This window comes from Xenopus tropicalis, chromosome 3, assembly GCF_000004195.4.
Source record: "Xenopus tropicalis strain Nigerian chromosome 3, UCB_Xtro_10.0, whole genome shotgun sequence".
NCBI classification, from domain to species: Eukaryota; Metazoa; Chordata; class Amphibia; order Anura; family Pipidae; genus Xenopus; species Xenopus tropicalis.
Window position 1 is genome coordinate 25,590,525 of NC_030679.2, and position 20,039 is coordinate 25,610,563.

The following is a 20,039-nucleotide window of genomic DNA, read 5'->3' on the forward strand; positions in this document are numbered from 1 at the left end:
ATCATTAATGCAGTCAAAATTAAAAAAAAAAAAAAAAAACAGATAAACGGGGTACTGCACCTCTTAGTTTTTTTTGCACTTTGCACACTGCGTGGTGCACTGTAAATGACCCCTATAATCTCACACACAGTGGCAGATTTATCAAAATGTTTCAAACTTCGAGCTTAAAGGAGCAGTTCAGTGTACAAATGAATCTGGATAAAGTAGACTGCACGAAATAAAAAATATTTTTAATATAATTATGCAAAAATGTTATCTATAAAGGCAGGAGTGAGGAGATGTCTAACATAATGGCCAGAACTCTACTTCCTGCTTTAAGCTCTCTACACGCTTGGTCAGTGACTTTAGAGTGGGCCACATGGGCCATAACGAGTTAGTTTGTGACCACACAGGTCAAATTCTAAAACAAACTAAAGGGGGCCATACAAGGGCTGTAAAGAGAGCTGTAAAGTTCTGGCCATTATGTTAGACATCTGCTCACTCCAGCCTTTATAGATTACATTTTTGGCTAACTACAGTAACTATATTGAAAACATTTTTTATTTTGCGTCGTCTATTTTACCCAGTTTCATTTTTACACTGAACTGTTCCTTTAATACATAAACACTTGCCCATGTTCTATTCTTTCCTATCAGATTTTTAAAAGCGTATTTACCAAATGGTGAACTCTTAATTTTTACCCATTGATTAACACTCTTCTGGGAATGAAAAGAACATGGTGAGTTTTTATGTATTAAGTTCGAAACTCACATTTTGATAAACCTGCCCCATTACACAAAAGGCAAAACAAGTACAAGCATTCATTAATAAAGTGTAAAACAGCCATTTTTCGTGCAGCAGTGCCAGAGAAGTGATTGTATTTAAAAATAAGTCATGTATACGATTGCTTGGCTTGTAAATTGTATTTTTTGTATTTGTTTGAAGGTGAGTACCAATTTGTATCTTGCCATGTCTGTAAGTAAAGCTCCATATACTGCAGATAAGTCAGTTGCCTATCTGACCTGTTATGAGTACCAGCCATGGACTGGGATTAAAAATAGTTCATGGCACTTTAAAAGTATACAGATGCCCAAACAGCCCCCCAACAGCCCAATAAATAGTCACTGTCTATGTCATCTTACAGCAGCCCCTCTGGAACCCACAAATTGCCAATCCGGACCTGATGAGTGTTTTCCAAACCCGCTAATGGCTTCCTTCTGTAACTGATCACACAGGTTGGCCCTTATTCAGGCTGTTATCTTTTCCTGCATTCCCCCCACCCACGTACTGTAACCTACCTAATTTTAAAAAAGTTTCTGACATTTACCCATGGCTCTCCACCTCCTTTCCCCCCTTCCTGTCACCATTATAATTGTTTGAAAATGTTACACAATACAGGTAAATAAGATGACAATATACAAATAAGTCACATGTACCAATATGCTATAAGAAAATATGTTGTGTTGAATGGTGCTAATTACCCCTTTCATCTCATTTATACTGTAGGTATTTTGTGATTTTATTGTAAATGTACATGCCTTTGAGCTTTCAAAAACTCACACCTTTACAAACTTCATAGCTGTTTCATTGTAAATGATATAACTTTCAGCTCAACTTGCAGAGTTCAGCACAGATCCACTCCTATTTCAAGGGACAGCACAGGTTCACCATCATGCACTATAGTTACATTATACCACTGCAGTGTTAATGTGAAACACTTAAATCACCACATTGGCCACATTTTGCATACTATCCCCCCATCCCATTACATGCATGTCAGTTTGTTTTATTAGATTTCTCTTAAATTTATGACACCTTCTCCATATGCCAAATGAAACTGTTGGACATAAATTAGAACAAATTGGAAATGTCTAGTGCTCAAGTTCTTCAGTATGTTTGGAAGGATCACCAAACTGCACGGCCGCTCATTGTATACTTTTTAAAATTTATAGGTGACCCCTGGTTTTTTCTGCAGTCACTTTAATTTGGTCCCTTCATGATAGCCCTTTAATGTCTCTGTAACACCGAAAAAAGTAATAACTCCGAGGAAAGAAGAGCATTCAGAGCAAATTAAAGTGAAACATAGTCACGTTTACAAAGATATTGGATAACACCAACCCAGGAACTTGCAGAGACTGCTGTGTTAATACACAGAAATCAAGTTCTTCGTATTTGTAAAGAAACATATTTCACGTAAGATTTAAAAGTGCTATGTGTCTCATAATTTAGCTCAAAATAATAAGGCAGGAAAAAATTGGCCTTTCCATAGCATGAAATGCAGTGTACAGTGGCATAGGGAGTCCTGTATATCTATGAGGATACAGCAATGAAAGGAAGTTTATGTGTTATAAGCCTACCACTGCAGGTTACCTCCGCGGTGTTCCTTTAAAACAGTGATCCCAACCACTGGCTCATAAGCACCATGTTGCTCACCGAATTTCTGGCTTGGAGGCAAGTTTTTGATACATAAAGACAAGGTGTACTCAAAAAGAGAACATCCTGTAGGCTTCCAGTCCACATGATGCTACCAAATAGCCAATCACGGCCCATATTTGGCACTCCCTATAAGCTTTTTTCATGCTTGTGTTGCTCCCTAAGACTTTTTACATTTGAATGTGGCTCACTGGTATAAAAAAAAAAGTTGAGGACCCCCATTTAAAATTTGTCTTCTGACATCACAGTGTTACTTGAACTTCATCTTCTTAGTCAGCCATGGTTGCTAATATATTGTTCAGTTAAACCAACCCTTATTGATGTGAAGTTAAATATTGTGCTACTGACTTTGATATATCTCTCTGTATATAGCTGCAGTAAGCTCAGGCCATGGCTTGCCTGCCAAGTTTGTTATCCACTGCAATAGTCCCAGCTGGGGTTCAGACAAGTGTGAAGAGCTGCTGGAGAAGACAGTAAAGAACTGCTTGGCTTTGGCGGATGAGAAGAAGATCAAATCCATTGCTTTCCCATCGATTGGCAGTGGAAGGTAAGCACAGAAGTGGGCCATTACCCAGGCCTAAAAACAGAAAGATTCAGTATCATATATTTCTTTTCCTTTATGAAACATGCCAACTTAGCTTCCAAAAGACAAATGTTCAAACGTTCAAAACTCTCAGAAAGATGATACAGAGGAGAGGAAACAGAAAAACCCCAACGGAGCAGCTGCTAATTCAGCTTCATTCCTTAAAATGACAAATGAAGAACTCCCTAGATAGGTTCCTAAAATACTGTTTAACTACATATGGTCATTCTTCCTCAAAAGCCATCTAGTAAGTTATGCTGACAGCTTAATGGTATGTTGGGAAGCCACTAGAGACGGCTGTCACTTATCCTCTTTATAGTAGAGCACAAGATAGGAATATAGCATGATAGCTGTGATGATGAATGCAGTTTTTAAATCCAACATTCTGTTCTGGAGATCTGGTTATCTAAATATATTGTTTAAATCCTCCATTTAAATGGATACTAAATACTATGGGACAGAGTTCTAAAGTGATGAAATCATTTGATTGTTAGCATCAAGAACAAAAGTTTGAGTAGCTGCTATTTACTGAGACATCTGCCAATAATATCTAATCTAACCCTGGTTGTGTTCATTAAGCATATTTATGGGATGATGTAATAAAAAGCAGTAAGTTTGCCCAGGAGCAGTAATCCATAGCAACCAATCAGCAGGAAGTATTTACTGGTCACCTGTTAAAAAGCAAACATTGTATTGGTTGCTACTGGGTATATGGGGGATAGAATTTTAGACTTGATTAACTCAAATCTTTTTGCATCTTTTGTAAAAAAAAACCCTACTCATATTAACTGACGGCAGTGTCTATAGCATTTACCTTTCAATGGGAAAATGCAAGCAGATTGCCAGTCTAATGCTGAGCTACCTACTATAAGCAGTGAGTCAGATTGGAACTCCAGCAGTGATATCCTAAGGTCTAATCTACTGTATTGACCTACCACCACTGGAGGTGATCAGTATTTAAGAGACCTCTTTCTTTGTGCCAACCCTCTAAAAGATCAAATAAAGACAGACTAGTACATAAAGTCATTAAGATATGGTTTAACTGCAGTTCCTAATACCCCTTGCTGGCCTAAAAGGTGTGGGAGATACTGTTAGTTGTACTTTAGCTGGCTTTCTATTTATGAAATACATGGCCACTACTGTCACATCCTTCTACCACTTTCATTATTCACATAAGGTAAGGTTAACACACCATGTATACTGCACTACATCCTACTGCATCTGTCATTGTTCAACTGCTGAAGGGGTTCTGACATAAGGTAAGAAATCACACCGCTCTGCACTATTTCCATTGGTTCTCCCAGTGCTGTATTATAAGCTAAGCACACAGCTACACTGCTCTTTGCCAACTATAAATTTAGATTTGCACTTTAAAGAGAACTAAGCCTTAACAAATAAGTAGGGCAGAAATGTTGTACATTATGTTTTGGGGCTTCTGTACCAGCCCCAGGCAACCCCAGCCTTTTAGCAGGGAAGATCTGTGCCCCAAAGATGCCCCAGTAGCCCCCCCATCTTCTTTTTCTGCCGATTCCCTGCTCTGTGCTGCTCGCACTTACCTGAGCTTAGGGACCCACTCACAATATACTGTATATATAGAAAATAAATGTCACACTATAAGGCTGGTAAGTTATTCATTCTCATTATATGGCAGCTCTAAAACCAGTGCAGCTAGCATCAGAGATGCAGATGATGAAAGATGGGGAGCTGCTGAGGACAACTTTGAAGGCCTGGATAATTACTGTTGTAGGGTTTCAGAACCTTAGGGCCAGTACAGTGAGCTCAGTATTTAAAATACAGCATATCTAGACTTTAGTTCTTCATCAACAAACAACATGGTTTTATTGTCTCTAAAGTAACAGGGCAATATCATGAAATACACTACATTACATACATTGTAACTACAAAAAGGAATGCAAAACATTTTGTCTATAAATAGGACAGTTACTGATTGAAATCATGCAAAAAAGTGGTATTAAAAAGCTCCAGATGGATTTCCACCTTTGAAAGTGGGACCTTTTATTCTGCAGCATTTTAGTTGCTTTTCCTGCTTTCAAAGGAGTAATTACAAATTACTTGGCTCAGCGAATCTTCTGTCGGCTTTATTATTTTTCACCATTTTCAATCATTATTATTAAAACTTGCTACGCATCAGTGCACATATGGCAGAAGCATGTTTTTCCAATAATGTCGCCATACTGCTCTATCTTAGCTTCATGAATTTCCTATAAGTGTTTTTGATTACTTATTTCAGTTTTTAGACTTTATTGCTTATTATGGCGTGCTGTACATCAAACACTACCGGGTGCTCTTTAAAGTGCTCTGGTATTAAATACCATAAACATAAAACAACAAGGAAACCTGCATTATTAGAATTATTTTTTATCACTTCACACAATAATGCACACTTGATCCTATGAATGTTTCATACCAAAAATATCTATGGAGTTAAGGCTAATTAAAGTAAGGGAGCAGCTTACCCCTTAATATGCGCTGATTATATTCTCCACTCATTTATAAGACTGACAAAACAATGAGTTCTAAATACATGCATCTATGCCGCCTACACTTAGCAGTTGATATCAAAGTGCTAGCAGTATACAGGCATGGAATACGTTATCTGAAAACCCATTATCCAGAAAGCTCCAAATTACGGTAAGGTCATCTCCCATAGACTCCATTTTAATGAAATAATTCTTGTTTTTACAATTAATTTCCTTTTTCTCTGTAACAATAAAACAGTACAGTGCACGTGATCCCAGCTAAGATATAATTAATCCTAATTGGAAGCAAAACAATCCTATGGAGTTTAATGTTTAAATTATTTTTTAGTACACAATTAGACAAAGACCCCTTTATCTGGAAAACCCCAGGACCCTGGATAACCCTGGATAAGGTGCCATGCCTGTACTGGGAGTATTGCACAGGTTTTAGAATCTGTAGTTCAATACAGGTCATGGTTAAGCAAGTGGTAATTGGGCTACTGTTGTCAAAACAAAGTTAGCCCGAGTTGACTATCCTTCAGTATTGGTTTCATGTTTGAGTTGCTAATGCATTGATAAAAAGCCAGTAGAGGCATATCCCTAGACTGGGGCTGTGGATAAAAAATTCCATTGACAAGGGCAAGTCAAATAGTTTTTCCCGACAGCCATGGGGAGGGTTCTGTTATGACCTACATTGGCATTGGGTTAATTACTGTTTAAATAATGTTTTTAGCAGACTTTAGGCAGGAGTTTCAAATTACGGAAAGACCCCTTATCCAGAAAACCCCAGGTCCCAAGCATTCTGGATAATGGGACCCAAACCTGTATTTACTTAAAATGGAGTCTGCGGGAGATGGGTTTCCAAATAACGCATGGTTTACTTGTATCAATTATGCCAATGCCATTTATGTTTGTACCCAAGATTTCCATCTTGGTAAAGTCTCAAAGACACAAAGTAACCTAAGCCCTAACATATTCTGTAAATATAGAAATACCCTCGAGTTCTCAGAAACACAAGTTACTTAATGAAATCTCAAAGCATCAAAATAAGGCGGCAGTCCAGCTGCTGAACTGAAAACATCTGCCAGGCATGCATCCCTGTTGAAAACCTCAGCTACAACTTCATGTTGTTTTAGAACTGGGGAATGGGATTATGTGCGGTGCAGGAAGATCAAATAAATCATGTTCTGCTTCAAGGAGGGAAAAAAAAGAATTTTGTTTGAAAGTTCAAATGAAACACAAAGTGTCTAAAGTTTTGGGACAAATCCCATATTTGCAGTATAATAACTTGTTACATTTAGAGATTTTTTTTTATTTGTCCTTATATTGTCCCCAAGTTACATTTGACTTTGTAAGCATCTGGTATGTATAGAGGTTAGTTAGCAAATGTCTAAGATATAACTAGCTGAAAATGAAAGCAGAGTTGCCTCTTTCTATTTTAACAATAACAGGCATAGGACCTGTTATACAGAACGATCAGGACCCAGGGTTTTCTGGATAACGGGTCTTTGGATCTCCATCTTTCACATTTAAATAGAAAATCAAACAGGATACAGTTTTAGTATTACAGAGAACAAGGATAGCAGTTAAAATCTGAATTATTTGATTAAAATGGAGCCTATGGGAGGCAGCCATAACATCATTTGTAGCTTTCTGAACAGGTTTCTATTAAGGATCCCATACCTGATGCTTCCTAGTCAGATAACCTTGATTTTTTTTTTTTATTACAATGGAGCCTTCACTCTGGTACATTTTAAGATGCATTAATATTGTACATGGTAGATATTTTGTTTGTGGTATTAGATCACAATGTAGCTAATCCATTACCTTATTAACAAAAACTGCCTGAGTCATTCTATGATGAGAGCTAAATACAAACTAAACCTCTGGGTTATCCATACCTGCCAGCCACACTTTTCTGCTTCTCCCCCTTATTCTGATGCTTGTCTTCATTTTCTGTCTATACATTTGCAAAATTATGGCTTATACCACAGAGGTTTTTGGGGTGGACCATCATCAACAAAATGCCCGTCTCTGTGTAGAACCCCTGTACATTTCCACAGTATCTAGTAGAAAAGGAGAAGGCAAGTCAAAATAACGGAGGGCTGCCAACATTTAGGAAACCCCCAGCAACTGCATTCATTTACCTGATACCAACGAGCATGATGGAGGAATGCTCTTCTTCCTGCTTCTTCTTTATTTGCTACCCTTGGGCACAAAGATAGAAGCAGCAGGAAGAACAGCAGCACCGGCCCCGGGCATCAGGTAAGTAAATACAATCACAGGGAGGGTGCCAAACTTTGCCCCCCCCCCCACTATAATAAATAAGCCCCTATATAGTTTCACAAACATTTATCAAGCCCTCATGCTGTTCGCATGTTGCTTAGAAATGAACAATAGGCAATCATTTCCTCTACGTAGGCTCCAGCTACTCCGTTGTATTCTTGCACTTTCACTTGCCATTATTTTTACTAAATGCAAACATGGAGAAGTAAACAAGGGTCAGATTATTTCACACCCCTCTCTCCACTGCAACATGAATAATATTAACTGTATTTATACTAAATGTGAATCTGCAAAAACACATTTTCATTTGATGTTAAAGGAAAGTTAAAGCTTAACTAAAGAAATAGGGTAGAAATGTTGTACATTTCAGTAGCTCCCCATCTTCTTTTCTGCCAATTCACTGCCCATGCTCTGTGCTGCTGTCACTTACTGAGCTTAGGGACCCACTCACAATATACTGTATATATAGAATATAAATGTAACAGTATAAGGCTGACTAGTAATTAATACAGATAATTACTACATGGCAGCTCTGAAACCAGTGCAATAAGCATCAGAATGTAATTATCAGCCCTGTATCATCAGCTTATATGACAGGCAAACCTCATTTTGTGCTTGATTATTTGCCACGGCCTCTAAGCTTAGCTTCTCAACAGGTGCTCAGAGTGCACAGAGCATGTGCAGTGTTACTGACCCTCCTACCAGAATCCAAGGTGGGGAGCTCCTGTGACAAGTTTGAACGCCCGGATCATTACTATAGAGATGCTGAGCCTTAGGCTGGTGCAGTAAGTTCAGCATATAAAATATGGCATTTTAGCCATTTCCATTGTAAGGGTTTAGTTCTTCATAGGTGCATTATGTTTGTACTAATTTGGCCTTTCTCTTCCTTTACATCGCAGAAATGGTTTCCCAAAGCAGACAGCAGCCCAACTCATTCTGAAAGCTATTTCCAACTATTTTGTGTCGACAATGTCTTCTTCAATCAAGACTGTGTACTTTGTGCTTTTTGATAGTGAAAGCATAGGCATATATGTGCAAGAAATGGCAAAACTAGACACTAATTAAGCCATTTGAAATGTTCACCCATTCATTTGCCCTATCACAAAAATACAATCTTTTATTTTTGTGAGACTGCATCATAATCCCAAAAAAATACCCCATACCCATAGAGAAGCCCATGGTACCTTTTTCATTAATGTAAAATACATTCAGGGTACAAGAGAAGCACAGGCAACGTTTGCCCCACTCTTGTATCCCATAGCAACAAATGAAATGATCGCTTTCATCATTGCATCCACTCTAGACCAGTAAAAACTGTGGATCAATGATATGTTAGAGAACTGGGGCTCCCTTTGCCACTGCATAACCCCCCTTTGTGTTGGCACTGAGAGCTGGCATCACTTCTGCTGATGCACTATATCTGAGGCATACGCTAAACTAAGTGTAATTTAGAAGATTTTATAGTTTATTTTGATGAGGTGAGAATTATCCAGATTGTAGTCGGGAATATATTGTCTTTTATATGTGACTGAAATGGAAGAACTATTTTGTAAATGTGTTGTGGTGCTTCACTGTATATTGAGTGGCTTTTTTTTCTCTCTGCAAAAGACACAAATTGTGTTTACTTATTTGTCTTAATAACAAATGAAACCCATGCTGTTTTTATTATATTTGCAAATTGACATTTACATGCATTGATTTATTAAAATGGTTATGACAAAGAACTGGAGTTATTTTTTTTCATAAGCTGCATTGTGGGAAAACTACCCTTTTCCCCATTAGCAAAATGTGGCACGGGATCCCTAAGGGGTGCGTTCTTTTTTCTTTGTTTATAAAAGGGTTTTTCACCTTCAAATTAACTTTTAGTATGATGTAGAAAGTGCTATTCCAAGACAATTTGCAATTGGTCTTCATTTTTTTGTTTTATAATTTTTTTCAAATTAAGCTTTTTGTTCAGCATCAGCCTGGTTTGGATTTTTAGTCTGGTTGCTAGGGTCCAGTTTAACCTAGCAGTGGTTTAAAAGAGAGACTGGAATATAAATAGAGAAGGGCCTAATAAAAACTAACAATGACAATAAAACGGCAGCCTCACTGAGCAATAGTTTTTGACTGCGGGGGGTCAGTGAATCCCATTTAAAAGGAGTCAAAAGAGGCAAATCATTCTAAAAACTATGAAAAATAAAAAATGAAGACCAACTGAAAACTTGCTAAGAAACAGCCATTCTATTACATATTAAAAAGTTGAACCACCCTTTTAAAGGGATACTGTTATGATGTAATTACTAAATTATACGGTGTACATCACAAATAATTCAACTATTTAAAAATGTTATACCTGAACTAATAAACAACAATATTCAAAACAATATTAAAAAGTCAGAAAGCTCTAAGTGATATCCATGCAGTGCATCTATGATCCCACATACCACATGTTAGAGGTTAGGTTGTATATAAGTCATTTTCATGAAAAAATATCTGGTCTTCCGATGGACCACAGGGCCTATGAATGGACATTCTTTCTATAACACTGGACAAGTACATAAGATCTGTTTGGCTGATTTGGCTAATGAAGTGGAAGGTCGAATCAAGATGATATATGTGCAGCCCTTGGGCCTAGAAACAGATCACATGATGGGCCAAGCAAAGCCAAATTTTCTGCCTATACAGAGTATCTGAATGAGAGCCAGTTAGATATTGATTAAAAAGTGAAATTATTCATTCTCTTATCTGTATGCAGGCCTGAAATGGGATTCTAAATAGGCCCTGGCATTCCAAGTAAACAGAGGCCCAAACAGCCCCCACTGGCCCAATAAACAGTGACTGTCTTTGGCATCTTACAGCAGCCCCTCTGGTATTTGCCAGAACCCCCAAATTGCCAGTCTGACCTGTATGGATAAATGGATGCAAATTTAGTCAACAGTGGGTTAACTGGGGGCTGATATCTGCTTGAGTATGGACACTGTAAAGGAGAAGTAAAGCCAAAAAATGAATATGGCTAAAAATGTTGCATTTAATATACTGAAGTTACGGTGGCCCAGCAGCACTATAACAGTAATGGGCCACAGCCTCTGCTGCCATGTCATGTGAATCTAAACTAATAACTTATACGTATGCATATAAACCAATACCTTACAGATATAAGATGGCAAGTATCTGTGGAAATCTTACCAGTCTTTACATTGCCAGTAAATTTGTAATTCCAGCCCCGGCCCTAGCTAGAGATTTACTGGCTGTGCCGACTGGCTGGGTGGCAATCATACTTGCCATAGCTTGAGCTAGAGGTAACTCCGCAACTCTTTATTCCCCATGTGATTTCTAGTGTCCCCTTGGTTCGGCTGAAAATGTAGGATCTGGCTTAATATGAATCCTGCAAAAAGTACAGGGATTAACCCAAAAGTCTGAACTGAAATCACATAAAGCACTGATCAGAGTAAGATCTATAGAGACAGCAGCCCTGGCATGTCTCATAAATACAGTTTTCTGAAGATTTCGCATAGCCTAAAAAGATTTTGTTGTGGGGTAACTGAAACTTCTAGCCATTCTACTGGATACTGTGTGTAATCATTTTATAAAGGTAAATATGAAAAGCATAATAATGAAAGGGAAACTATACCCCCAAACAATGTAGGTCTCTATAAAAATATAAATAAGCTCATAATTAAAACCCTGCTTCATCTAAATAAACCATTTTCATAAAAATATACTTTTTAGTAGTATGTGCTGTTGGATAATCCTAAATAGAAAATTGCCATTTTAAGAATTAAGGGCCGCCTCCTGGGATCATAGGATTCACAGTGCACACAAACAAGCCAAGGCATACATACATGCTAGGCCCCATCAGCCAATGAATGTTCTGCCTTTTGCTTCCACACTACTTCCTGTTACAGCTGATCTCTGAGGGAGCACACAGCCCATCACTTAATAGTGGATCAAGGGAAAGGATGTAAAGGGCAATATTTGCCAATATATACATAGTAGTTTGGCAAGTTTCTTTAATAGCTTACTTAACATAATATACTATCAACTATATGTTGGTAATTATTCATTTTGGGGGTATCGTTTTCCTTTAAACTCATAGCTCCACCATAGGCACTGATTTTATTTTGCACTCACTGTGTTATGCACTTAACATACAAAATGTACATTTTCTGTAGACTGAAGAACTTCTCCCCCCCCACCCCCGGCCTTCCCTCTTATGCTTTAGTTTAGACCAGTGATCCCCAACCAGTGGCTCCGGGCAACATGTTGCTCCCCAACCCCTTGGATGTTGCTCTCAGTGGCCCCAAACCAGGGAGTTATTTTTGAATTCCTGACTTGGAGGCAAGTTTTGGTTGGATAAAAACAAGATTTACTACCAAATAAAGCCCCCTGTAAGCTGATAGTGTGCATAGAGGCCCCTAATAGCCAATCTTAGCCCTTATTTGGCTCCTCCATGAACTTTTATGGTGCTTGTGTTGCTCTCCAAGCCTTTTTACGTTTAGCAGTGGCTCACAAGAAAGAATGGTTGGGGATCCCTTTTTTAGAGTAAAACTGCAGCTCCTGCGTCTCCCACTAGGTGTCACTAGCCACTAAAGTTCATTGCAGTAGCTGGGACAAACAGACCCATGTAAGAAACAATATCTGTTTCACTGCTTCCCTCCTGATAGTCAGTGAAGCTGCAATGACAGGACTTAGAGCTTTACTTCATGTCACCAGGCCGTCAGGTTTGCTGATCAGAAAGGAATGCGTGCATTTGGGTGATCTCCCTGGGGGAGAGGGTGGGGTAAATGACAAAACATAAGAGTTTCAAAGGGTGATGGTATGACAGAGATCTCACAGACTTTGTAATATTGTATCAAAAATAAATAAAAGGTAGATTTATAAAAAAAAATAAAAATACTTTTCATTGTGAAAAGTTGCCGCTACTTTTTAAACTTGCATTAACCCTACCAGAACTGGACCCATGGGAGCACAGGGAAATGCTGAAGGCGGGTATAATTGGATATTAACAATTATTTCTTGCATTCCCCATTTATATCTGCTGAACTGGGTGCATTTTATGGGTGCCATCTTTGCTGGGCATCAGAGGTGGGGTATGACGACATTAGAGGTGGGCAAAATGATGGCGGTGTTATGACGCCAGGCGGAATTGTTGCATCACTTAGACGCAAATGGATTTCCGATCAGTATTAAACAAGCAAACAGTTATGATCCCAAAACTGGGATCTCTGGTTCCAAACCACATGGATGGCAACCCATTCCTCTATCTACATTCTGCCTCACGAGTAAGTCCAATCCTTTAATTAACGGTATGGGATCTATTATACAGAAATCAGTTACCCAGAAAGCTCTAAAATACAGCAAGTACAGATAGTAAGTATTTTACCCCATATGTAATAAAAGGCACTGTTTGCCCAGAGGCAGTAACCCTTAGCAACCAATAAGATGTTTGTTTTTTTTTTTAAATGGATGACCAGAAAATGCTTCCTGCTGATTGGTTGCTATGGGTTACTGCTCCTGGGCAAACTTTGTGCCTTTTATTGGGATCCCTTTAAATGAATGGCGTCAATGCGCGCAACATTTGCAATGTACTTTCAGTCGTAAATGAGGCTAATAACTGTGAAAGCATTTGGGCCACCCACAGCTCATTTAGCGCTCGTAGCCTGAAGGAAATTAGAGTAAAACCCTGTCTGGAAGGAATCTGGAACGTGATTGAAATATCATTATGTTTGTTGTTTTAAAACATTGAGAGAAATGTAAGTATATAGGTCAATGTATGCGAGTGCTGGGGTTTTATGTATCATAGGCTTCCGCTATATCAGGTAAGAACTTTATGGATAATACAGCTTCTTTTTATGAAATAGTAGCGTGTAGGGTGGCGTCAGATCCCTACACAGGGGTGAAGGAACGGCACATTCCTGTCCTCTGACAGCCGAGCAATGTCACTGCTCTGAGGTATTCTTCTCCTCCTTCTACTCCCATCAGCTTATTGCGTAGCAATGCGGTCACATCTATAGGAGGCGTCTAAATACCCTTTGTCTGCGTTGGCGGCTGTCAGAAAATATCAGCTCATTTCAAAGAACCAATTTAAAGGAGCCTGTTCCAAAGAACTGGGCGAGGCCAAAGCCATTTTAACTCCTTAAGGCTAAAAAGGTCATTATCATAGTTAGTAGACACTTATGGAAACACAAACATTATTAAAAAAAATTGTGATATAAATATATATATATTACAGTACAGGTATGGGACCCATTATCCAAAATTCTCGGGCCCGGGCTTTCTGGATAAGGGATCTTTCCGTAATTCGGACCTCCTACCTTGTTTTCTAAAAAGATTATTTAAACATTAATTAAACCCAATAAGATTGTTTTGGCTCCAATAAGGATTAAGTATATCTTAGTTGGGATCAAGTACAGGTACTGTTTTATTATTGCAGAGAAAAGGGAATCATTTAACCATTAAATAAACCCAATAGGGCTGTTCTGCCCCCAATAAGGGGTAATTATATCTTAGTTGGGATCAAGTACAGGTACTGTTTTATTATTACAGAGAAAAGGGAATCATTTAACCATTAAATAAACCCAATAGGGCTGTTCTGCCCCCAATAAGGGGTAATTATATCTTAGTTGGGATCAAGTACAGGTACTGTTTTATTATTACAGAGAAAAGGGAATCATTTAACCATTAAATAAACCCAATAGGGCTGTTCTGCCCCAATAAGGGGTAATTATATCTTAGTTGGGATCAAGTACAAGTACTGTTTTATTATTACAGAGAAAAGGGAATCATTTAACCATTAAATAAACCCAATAGGGCTGTTCTGCCCCCAATAAGGGGTAATTATATCTTAGTTGGGATCAAGTACAAGGTATTGTTTTATTATTACAGAGAAAAGGGAAATCATTTTTAAAAATGTTAATTATTTGATTAAAATGGAGTTTATGGGAGATGACTTTTCCATAATTTGGAACTTTCTGGATAATGGGTTTCCGGATAAGGGGTCCGATACTTGTACATATGAATTTTTAGGGCAGGGAGCACTTTATTTGTTTTCTCATTACTATGCACTTTAGAAGCTATTATGTTATCCCAGATATTATGGCTTTGTTATGTACGTAATATTATTCATGTATGGGACTGGCTATCCAGAATGCTCGGGACCCAGGGGGGTTTGGTTAAGGGATCTTTCTGTAATTTCCGTAATTTGGATCGCCATACTTTAAGTCTATTAAAAAGATCACTTAAACATTAAACCCAACTGAATTGTTTTGCCACCAGTAAGGACTAAACATATCTTAGTTGGGATCAATTATATGGTACTGTTTTATTATTACAGAATAAAATCTTATTACAATTATTTGATTAAAATGGAGTTAAATCATGAAGTTAGAATAGCCACGTTTGCATCGTATTATCTGTGCCACCTTATCAATGCTAATTGACATCATTTCTCTGTGGTGAAAATGCTCTAGAATTCCTCACTTCAGTTGCATGGGGAAAATCACTGGGGAATTTTCACAGAGAATTTATGCCAGAAGAAAAATCAATGTGTCTCGCACTTAAGATTTTTAGTACGCCTGGCAAATTGAAGTAAACTGAGGTGAAGTTAGATGAGAAAAAAATCCATTCTTCAGTAAATATGCCCCATACTGTGGATTTTGCTCCAAAAATACTTACATGTATTTTTGCTTAAATCTCCTCTGTGTGTCCAGGCGAAGCCACAAAGGCCTAGGCCAAGTGTGCAGAAATTTAGGGGCAGCATACCGCCCAGCCGCATTTTAATTTTGCTCATATGGAGCAATGGGGACTGGACGCAAGGAAACTGTGGCGCGTCCTCTCCCCATTGCTCCGTATGTGACCGAAGCGGTACACATGTGCGGGGGTGGGTCGAAGCGTGGGGTGTGCGGGTGGCGAAAGGGGGCGGCCTCAGGGCACCCCATTCTCAAATCCGGCCCTGTGCGTGTCTGCATACAGCCCAACACAATGCCCATAATGGAGCAGAAACCAGGCCAGGGAGGCACTAGGCGTAGGATCATGCCACACACAGCCTGTACCTAACTATTTCACTCAGTGTAACTACTTCAATTATTTCTATAATTAAAAATGCAATTCTGATGACAAATTCCCTTTAAGAATCCATCTATTATGGCTATTATTCAGCTAATTGGCATGAGTGACAAAGTGAAATTTCCTTGATACGGCACCTAAAGTAGGCCTGAATTTTCACTTAGAAGATATTTATAAAGTACACCATGTGAACTTAAAGCAGAATATTTGTGACAAACAATGCCATATCTCATCAAATAACTTATTATATGGCAAACAGCATACCACATATTACACTGCCACTCCCTGTTTTGTGTTTTCACCCAAAAATCCAAGGCCACAGAGTCACTGTACCTTCAGAGAGTCCTTTTTATTGGGGAGAAAAACTAGAAGCACTCCAAACTGTTCCTCACAGACCCCCCCCCCCCCCCCCCCCCCCATTGCATCAGAGGTTTAATAAACCTCTGATGCAATTAATTTTCGTTTGATCCAGTGACTTCTATTTACAAATCCTGTGTGTGCCGTCATTTGAGCCTGTATACTGTTTTTCCGCACAGGCACCCAGGTATCAACTTTATCTTATGGTGTGCTGCTTACTAGCATTTTTTTTATATGTATATATATATATATATATATATATGTAGTAAATCAGTCAATCAGTCTCCCTAGCAGGGTCGGACTGGGCCACCAGAAAAAAGCCGGTGGGCCCCGGCCCTAGTGGGCGCTGGCAACCCAGACCCAACCCTTGCCCTCCTCCCCTGATGCATACGCGCATTCAGGGTGGGACCCTGTGGGGGGGTTAAGGGATGCAACGGGGGCCCCTTGGGGCCCTGCACCCCAATTTTTTTTTAAAGTATTTTCAAATATTGGAAAATTTGAAACATTAAAAAAAAAACCCTCAAAAATATAAATGAAAAAAAATTTGCAATTTTAACCTGGTGAGTCTCTATAGAAGCAAATTTAAGGCATATTTTCAACAAAACAATTTTATATTTAAAGTTTTCATTTTTTTTTAAGTCGAATTTTTAAAAAATAGAGTAAATCACCCCTCTGGATTTTCATCGTTTTCATTTTTCAAGATAATTCTTCTTCACGCATCAAAGGGCTACATTCATGAAATCACGAGTTTGAATCCCCAATGGGAAAAATTTGAATTGGATACAATAATTTCTGCTGATCGCAAATATCACGAAAATGCTTACGCAAAAAATCGTATCAGTCACGATAATATCGCATTGGCGATCCGAAATTTTCGTACCAAACGATTGTAAACAGCGGGAAAACCTTTCTGACTTTGATCCTTCTGTGCATGATTTTGGAAGCCTCCCATAGGACTCAATGGCACTCTGCAGCTCCAACCCGGCCCAAGGAAAGTCTCCCATAGGGCTCAATGGCACTCTGCAGCTCCAACCCGGCCCAAGGAATGTCTCCCATAGGGCTCAATGGCACTCTGCAGCTCCAACCTGGCCCAAGGAAAGTCTCCCATAGGGCTCAATGGCACTCTGCAGCTCCAACCCGGCCCAAGGAAAGTCTCCCATAGGGCTCAATGGCACTCTGCAGCTCCAACCTGGCCCAAGGAAAGTCTCCCATAGGGCTCAATGGCACTCTGCAGCTCCAACCCGGCCCAAGGAAAGTCTCCCATAGGGCTCAATGGCACTCTGCAGCTCCAACCCGGCCCAAGGAAAGTCTCCCATAGGGCTCAATGGCACTCTGCAGCTCCAATCCGGCCCAAGGAAAGTCTCCTATAGGGCTCAATGGCACTCTGCAGCTCCAACCCGGCCCAAGGAAAGCCTCCCATAGGGCTCAATGGCACTCTGCAGCTCCAACCCGGCCCAAGGAAAGTCTCCCATAGGGCTCAATGGCACTCTGCAGCTCCAACCTGGCCCAAGGAAAGTCTCCCATAGGGCTCAATGGCACTCTGCAGCTCCAACCCGGCCCAAGGAAAGTCTCCCATAGGGCTCAATGGCACTCTGCAGCTCCAACCCGGCCCAAGGAAAGTCACGGTAACAAAGCTTGAATGAATCCGAACTTTCATACTCAGCGCGACAATCCGATTTTGTCGCAAAAATTTTGTCGCAAGGTACGAAATTGTCGCAGAAAATACGCACGCAGCATTTGAACAAATGCTCGGAGTGTTCGAGGATTAATAAATGTCCCCCAAAGTGTTTATACATTTGCTTAAAAAGTCTTTGGAAATTAAAAATTATTCTCTAATCAAATATTGAGGAGACTGGAATTTTCATCTTTAGGAGCTTTGAGACAGAAGGTTTAGCTAGGTGGGATGTGCCCTGGCTGCCATGTTCTAGCGTCACTTTCCAATATTCTAATGGCTTTTAGCAACTTGTAGCTGCCAGATATTACAAATGCTCAACCTCTTGCTTTCTTTCTCTTTTCTTAGGCAAAAAAATCCGCTGTAAAATATGTCAGAAGACAGGGAATATTGTTGAGATGAAACAGATAGCCTGCGGTTATTCATGTTGCATTTTTTACATGGGATGCGCTACCTAAATTGGCTCAGAAACAGTAAAACAGCAAGGTAGCCGGATAATTGATAGATCTCGCTGGCTCAGGTAAGTAAAAGGATTGAATTTTTATCCTCAGTGTAAAACCTGCTTTAGAACTGACATGTTTGGGAAAGCCAACAAAATTTAAAAATGGGACCTATTTCGCCCTGCGCTGTATTGTTTAGGGACTTAGTTCATACCTTTGTAGAATCCGGCTTAATGCTTTCCCCAACTCATGTTTAACCATTACGCAGCGCTTCCAACTCAAAATGTCATTGCTAGATTCAGAAATGGCATTACTCGCCGACAGAAAAATCTCCCCCAAAAACGACTAATTGTAAATTGCTGAACACTACCACTATTTTTGTTCCTTAAAAAAATTAGAAAAGGCTTTTGGCTTAACCCAATAAATTACACTATACCTCAGCTGCGATGCAAGGACCAACTGATTTGCTCTCCATCTGGGAGATTAAATCCTGCTGCCAAAAATGGCCCCAGAATAATGAGCTGTCAATCAAACGGCAAGAGAGATGGGCTGCTTAGGATAATCAAATGCCCTGCAGCTGCTCATTACTCCGTACACCAGTTATACGGCATTTCTACATTTTCCGCCTACAGTACATGATCAAAACTTCAATAGAAATCTGACTGGAGCCTGTTGGCAAATTCTTGTTTTTTGTTTTAACTATTTTCTTTGTTATCTATACAAACCCTGTCATAATGTGAATGACTAGGAAATAACCACAAGCTATGTGGATACCTCTAAAAACAGAGGCAGCCATCTTTACTATCACGCAGAAACCTCCTTATTCAGACATGGGTTGTTCCGTTTATTTTGCATTTTTTTATAGGGGGGAATTTCTAAACATTTGGATTTTAGTGGTTTTAGATTTTTTTTTAAACCACGACTAAACTTGTTTCCACGAATGTCAGTCAAAAGATATGAATTGAAGACGCACGAATGAAAAATAAAAAGACAGAAAAAAATGTGAAAACCACAACTATTTTGTAATGTTGCACAAATGGCAGCGTCGAAAACCCCCCCAAAAACTTCTAAAACCACAAAGCAAAGAAAGATCTTCCAGTTGTAAAAGGGACATCTGCCATTGACTTCTACATGATCTTGGTGTTAGATGGCGTCAGTGTCGGACTGGCCCCCAGGATACCAGGAAAACTCCCGGTGGGCCCAGGTGTCAGTGGGCTCTCCTGCTCCTGACCATTTGGCCTACTTCTTGGCCATTCCTTATTTCTGAATGGGAACAAAGAGGAGAAATAGATGGAAGAATAGATGTTAGCATGTAAATAAAAGAGACTAGGAGAAAAAAGTGGTTGAGTAAAGAAAGGATTAAAAATAGTTTGGAGAGTGGGCCCATGGTCTAAGGTTTTCTGGTGGGCCCCTGGGGTCCCAGTCTGACACCGGATAGCGTAGCTTTGTTTTTGGGTTTGTCGCATAATAAATTGCAAAAACGTTGTGTTTTTTTCATAAGTTTTAGTGCAAATCATCAAAAAAAATGAACAGAAGAAAATGCCACCTTAATGTGTATGTTATCCTACCCATAGATTGTTAAGTACTACAGGGATGGGATCTGTTGTCCAGAAACTAGTGATAAGCAAATTTTTTGGGCAGGCATGGATTCGCAGCGAATTTCCACATTTCGGAACTGGTGAATTGTTTTGCGAAATTTTCGTGGAAATTCGCCACAGAAAAATTTGTCATGCGTCAAAAAATGGCGCAACAAAAAAAATTGC

At 39.3% G+C, this 20,039-nt stretch overlaps 1 protein-coding gene and 1 long non-coding RNA gene across 3 annotated transcripts in view; one reads left to right on the plus strand and one right to left on the minus strand.

Annotated features, from left to right (window-relative positions):
- The window catches only part of macroh2a1 (macroH2A.1 histone), a 36,174-nt gene extending 26,689 nt beyond the window's left edge, over nucleotides 1-9,485 (plus strand). For both annotated transcript variants that reach the window (XM_012958366.3, NM_001097360.1), the window contains 2 exon segments: nucleotides 2,785-2,959; nucleotides 8,661-9,485. In XM_012958366.3, the coding sequence (XP_012813820.1) occupies nucleotides 2,785-2,959; nucleotides 8,661-8,826 (341 nt within the window). In that variant the 3' untranslated portion in view covers nucleotides 8,827-9,485.
- LOC108646296 lies at nucleotides 918-16,205 on the minus strand. Its single transcript, XR_004221943.1, has 2 exons — nucleotides 16,141-16,205; nucleotides 918-2,989 (listed from the first exon to the last, which is right to left on the minus strand). It is a non-coding gene; the product is annotated as an uncharacterized LOC108646296 (long non-coding RNA).
- Nucleotides 16,206-20,039: the final 3,834 nt, after the last annotated feature.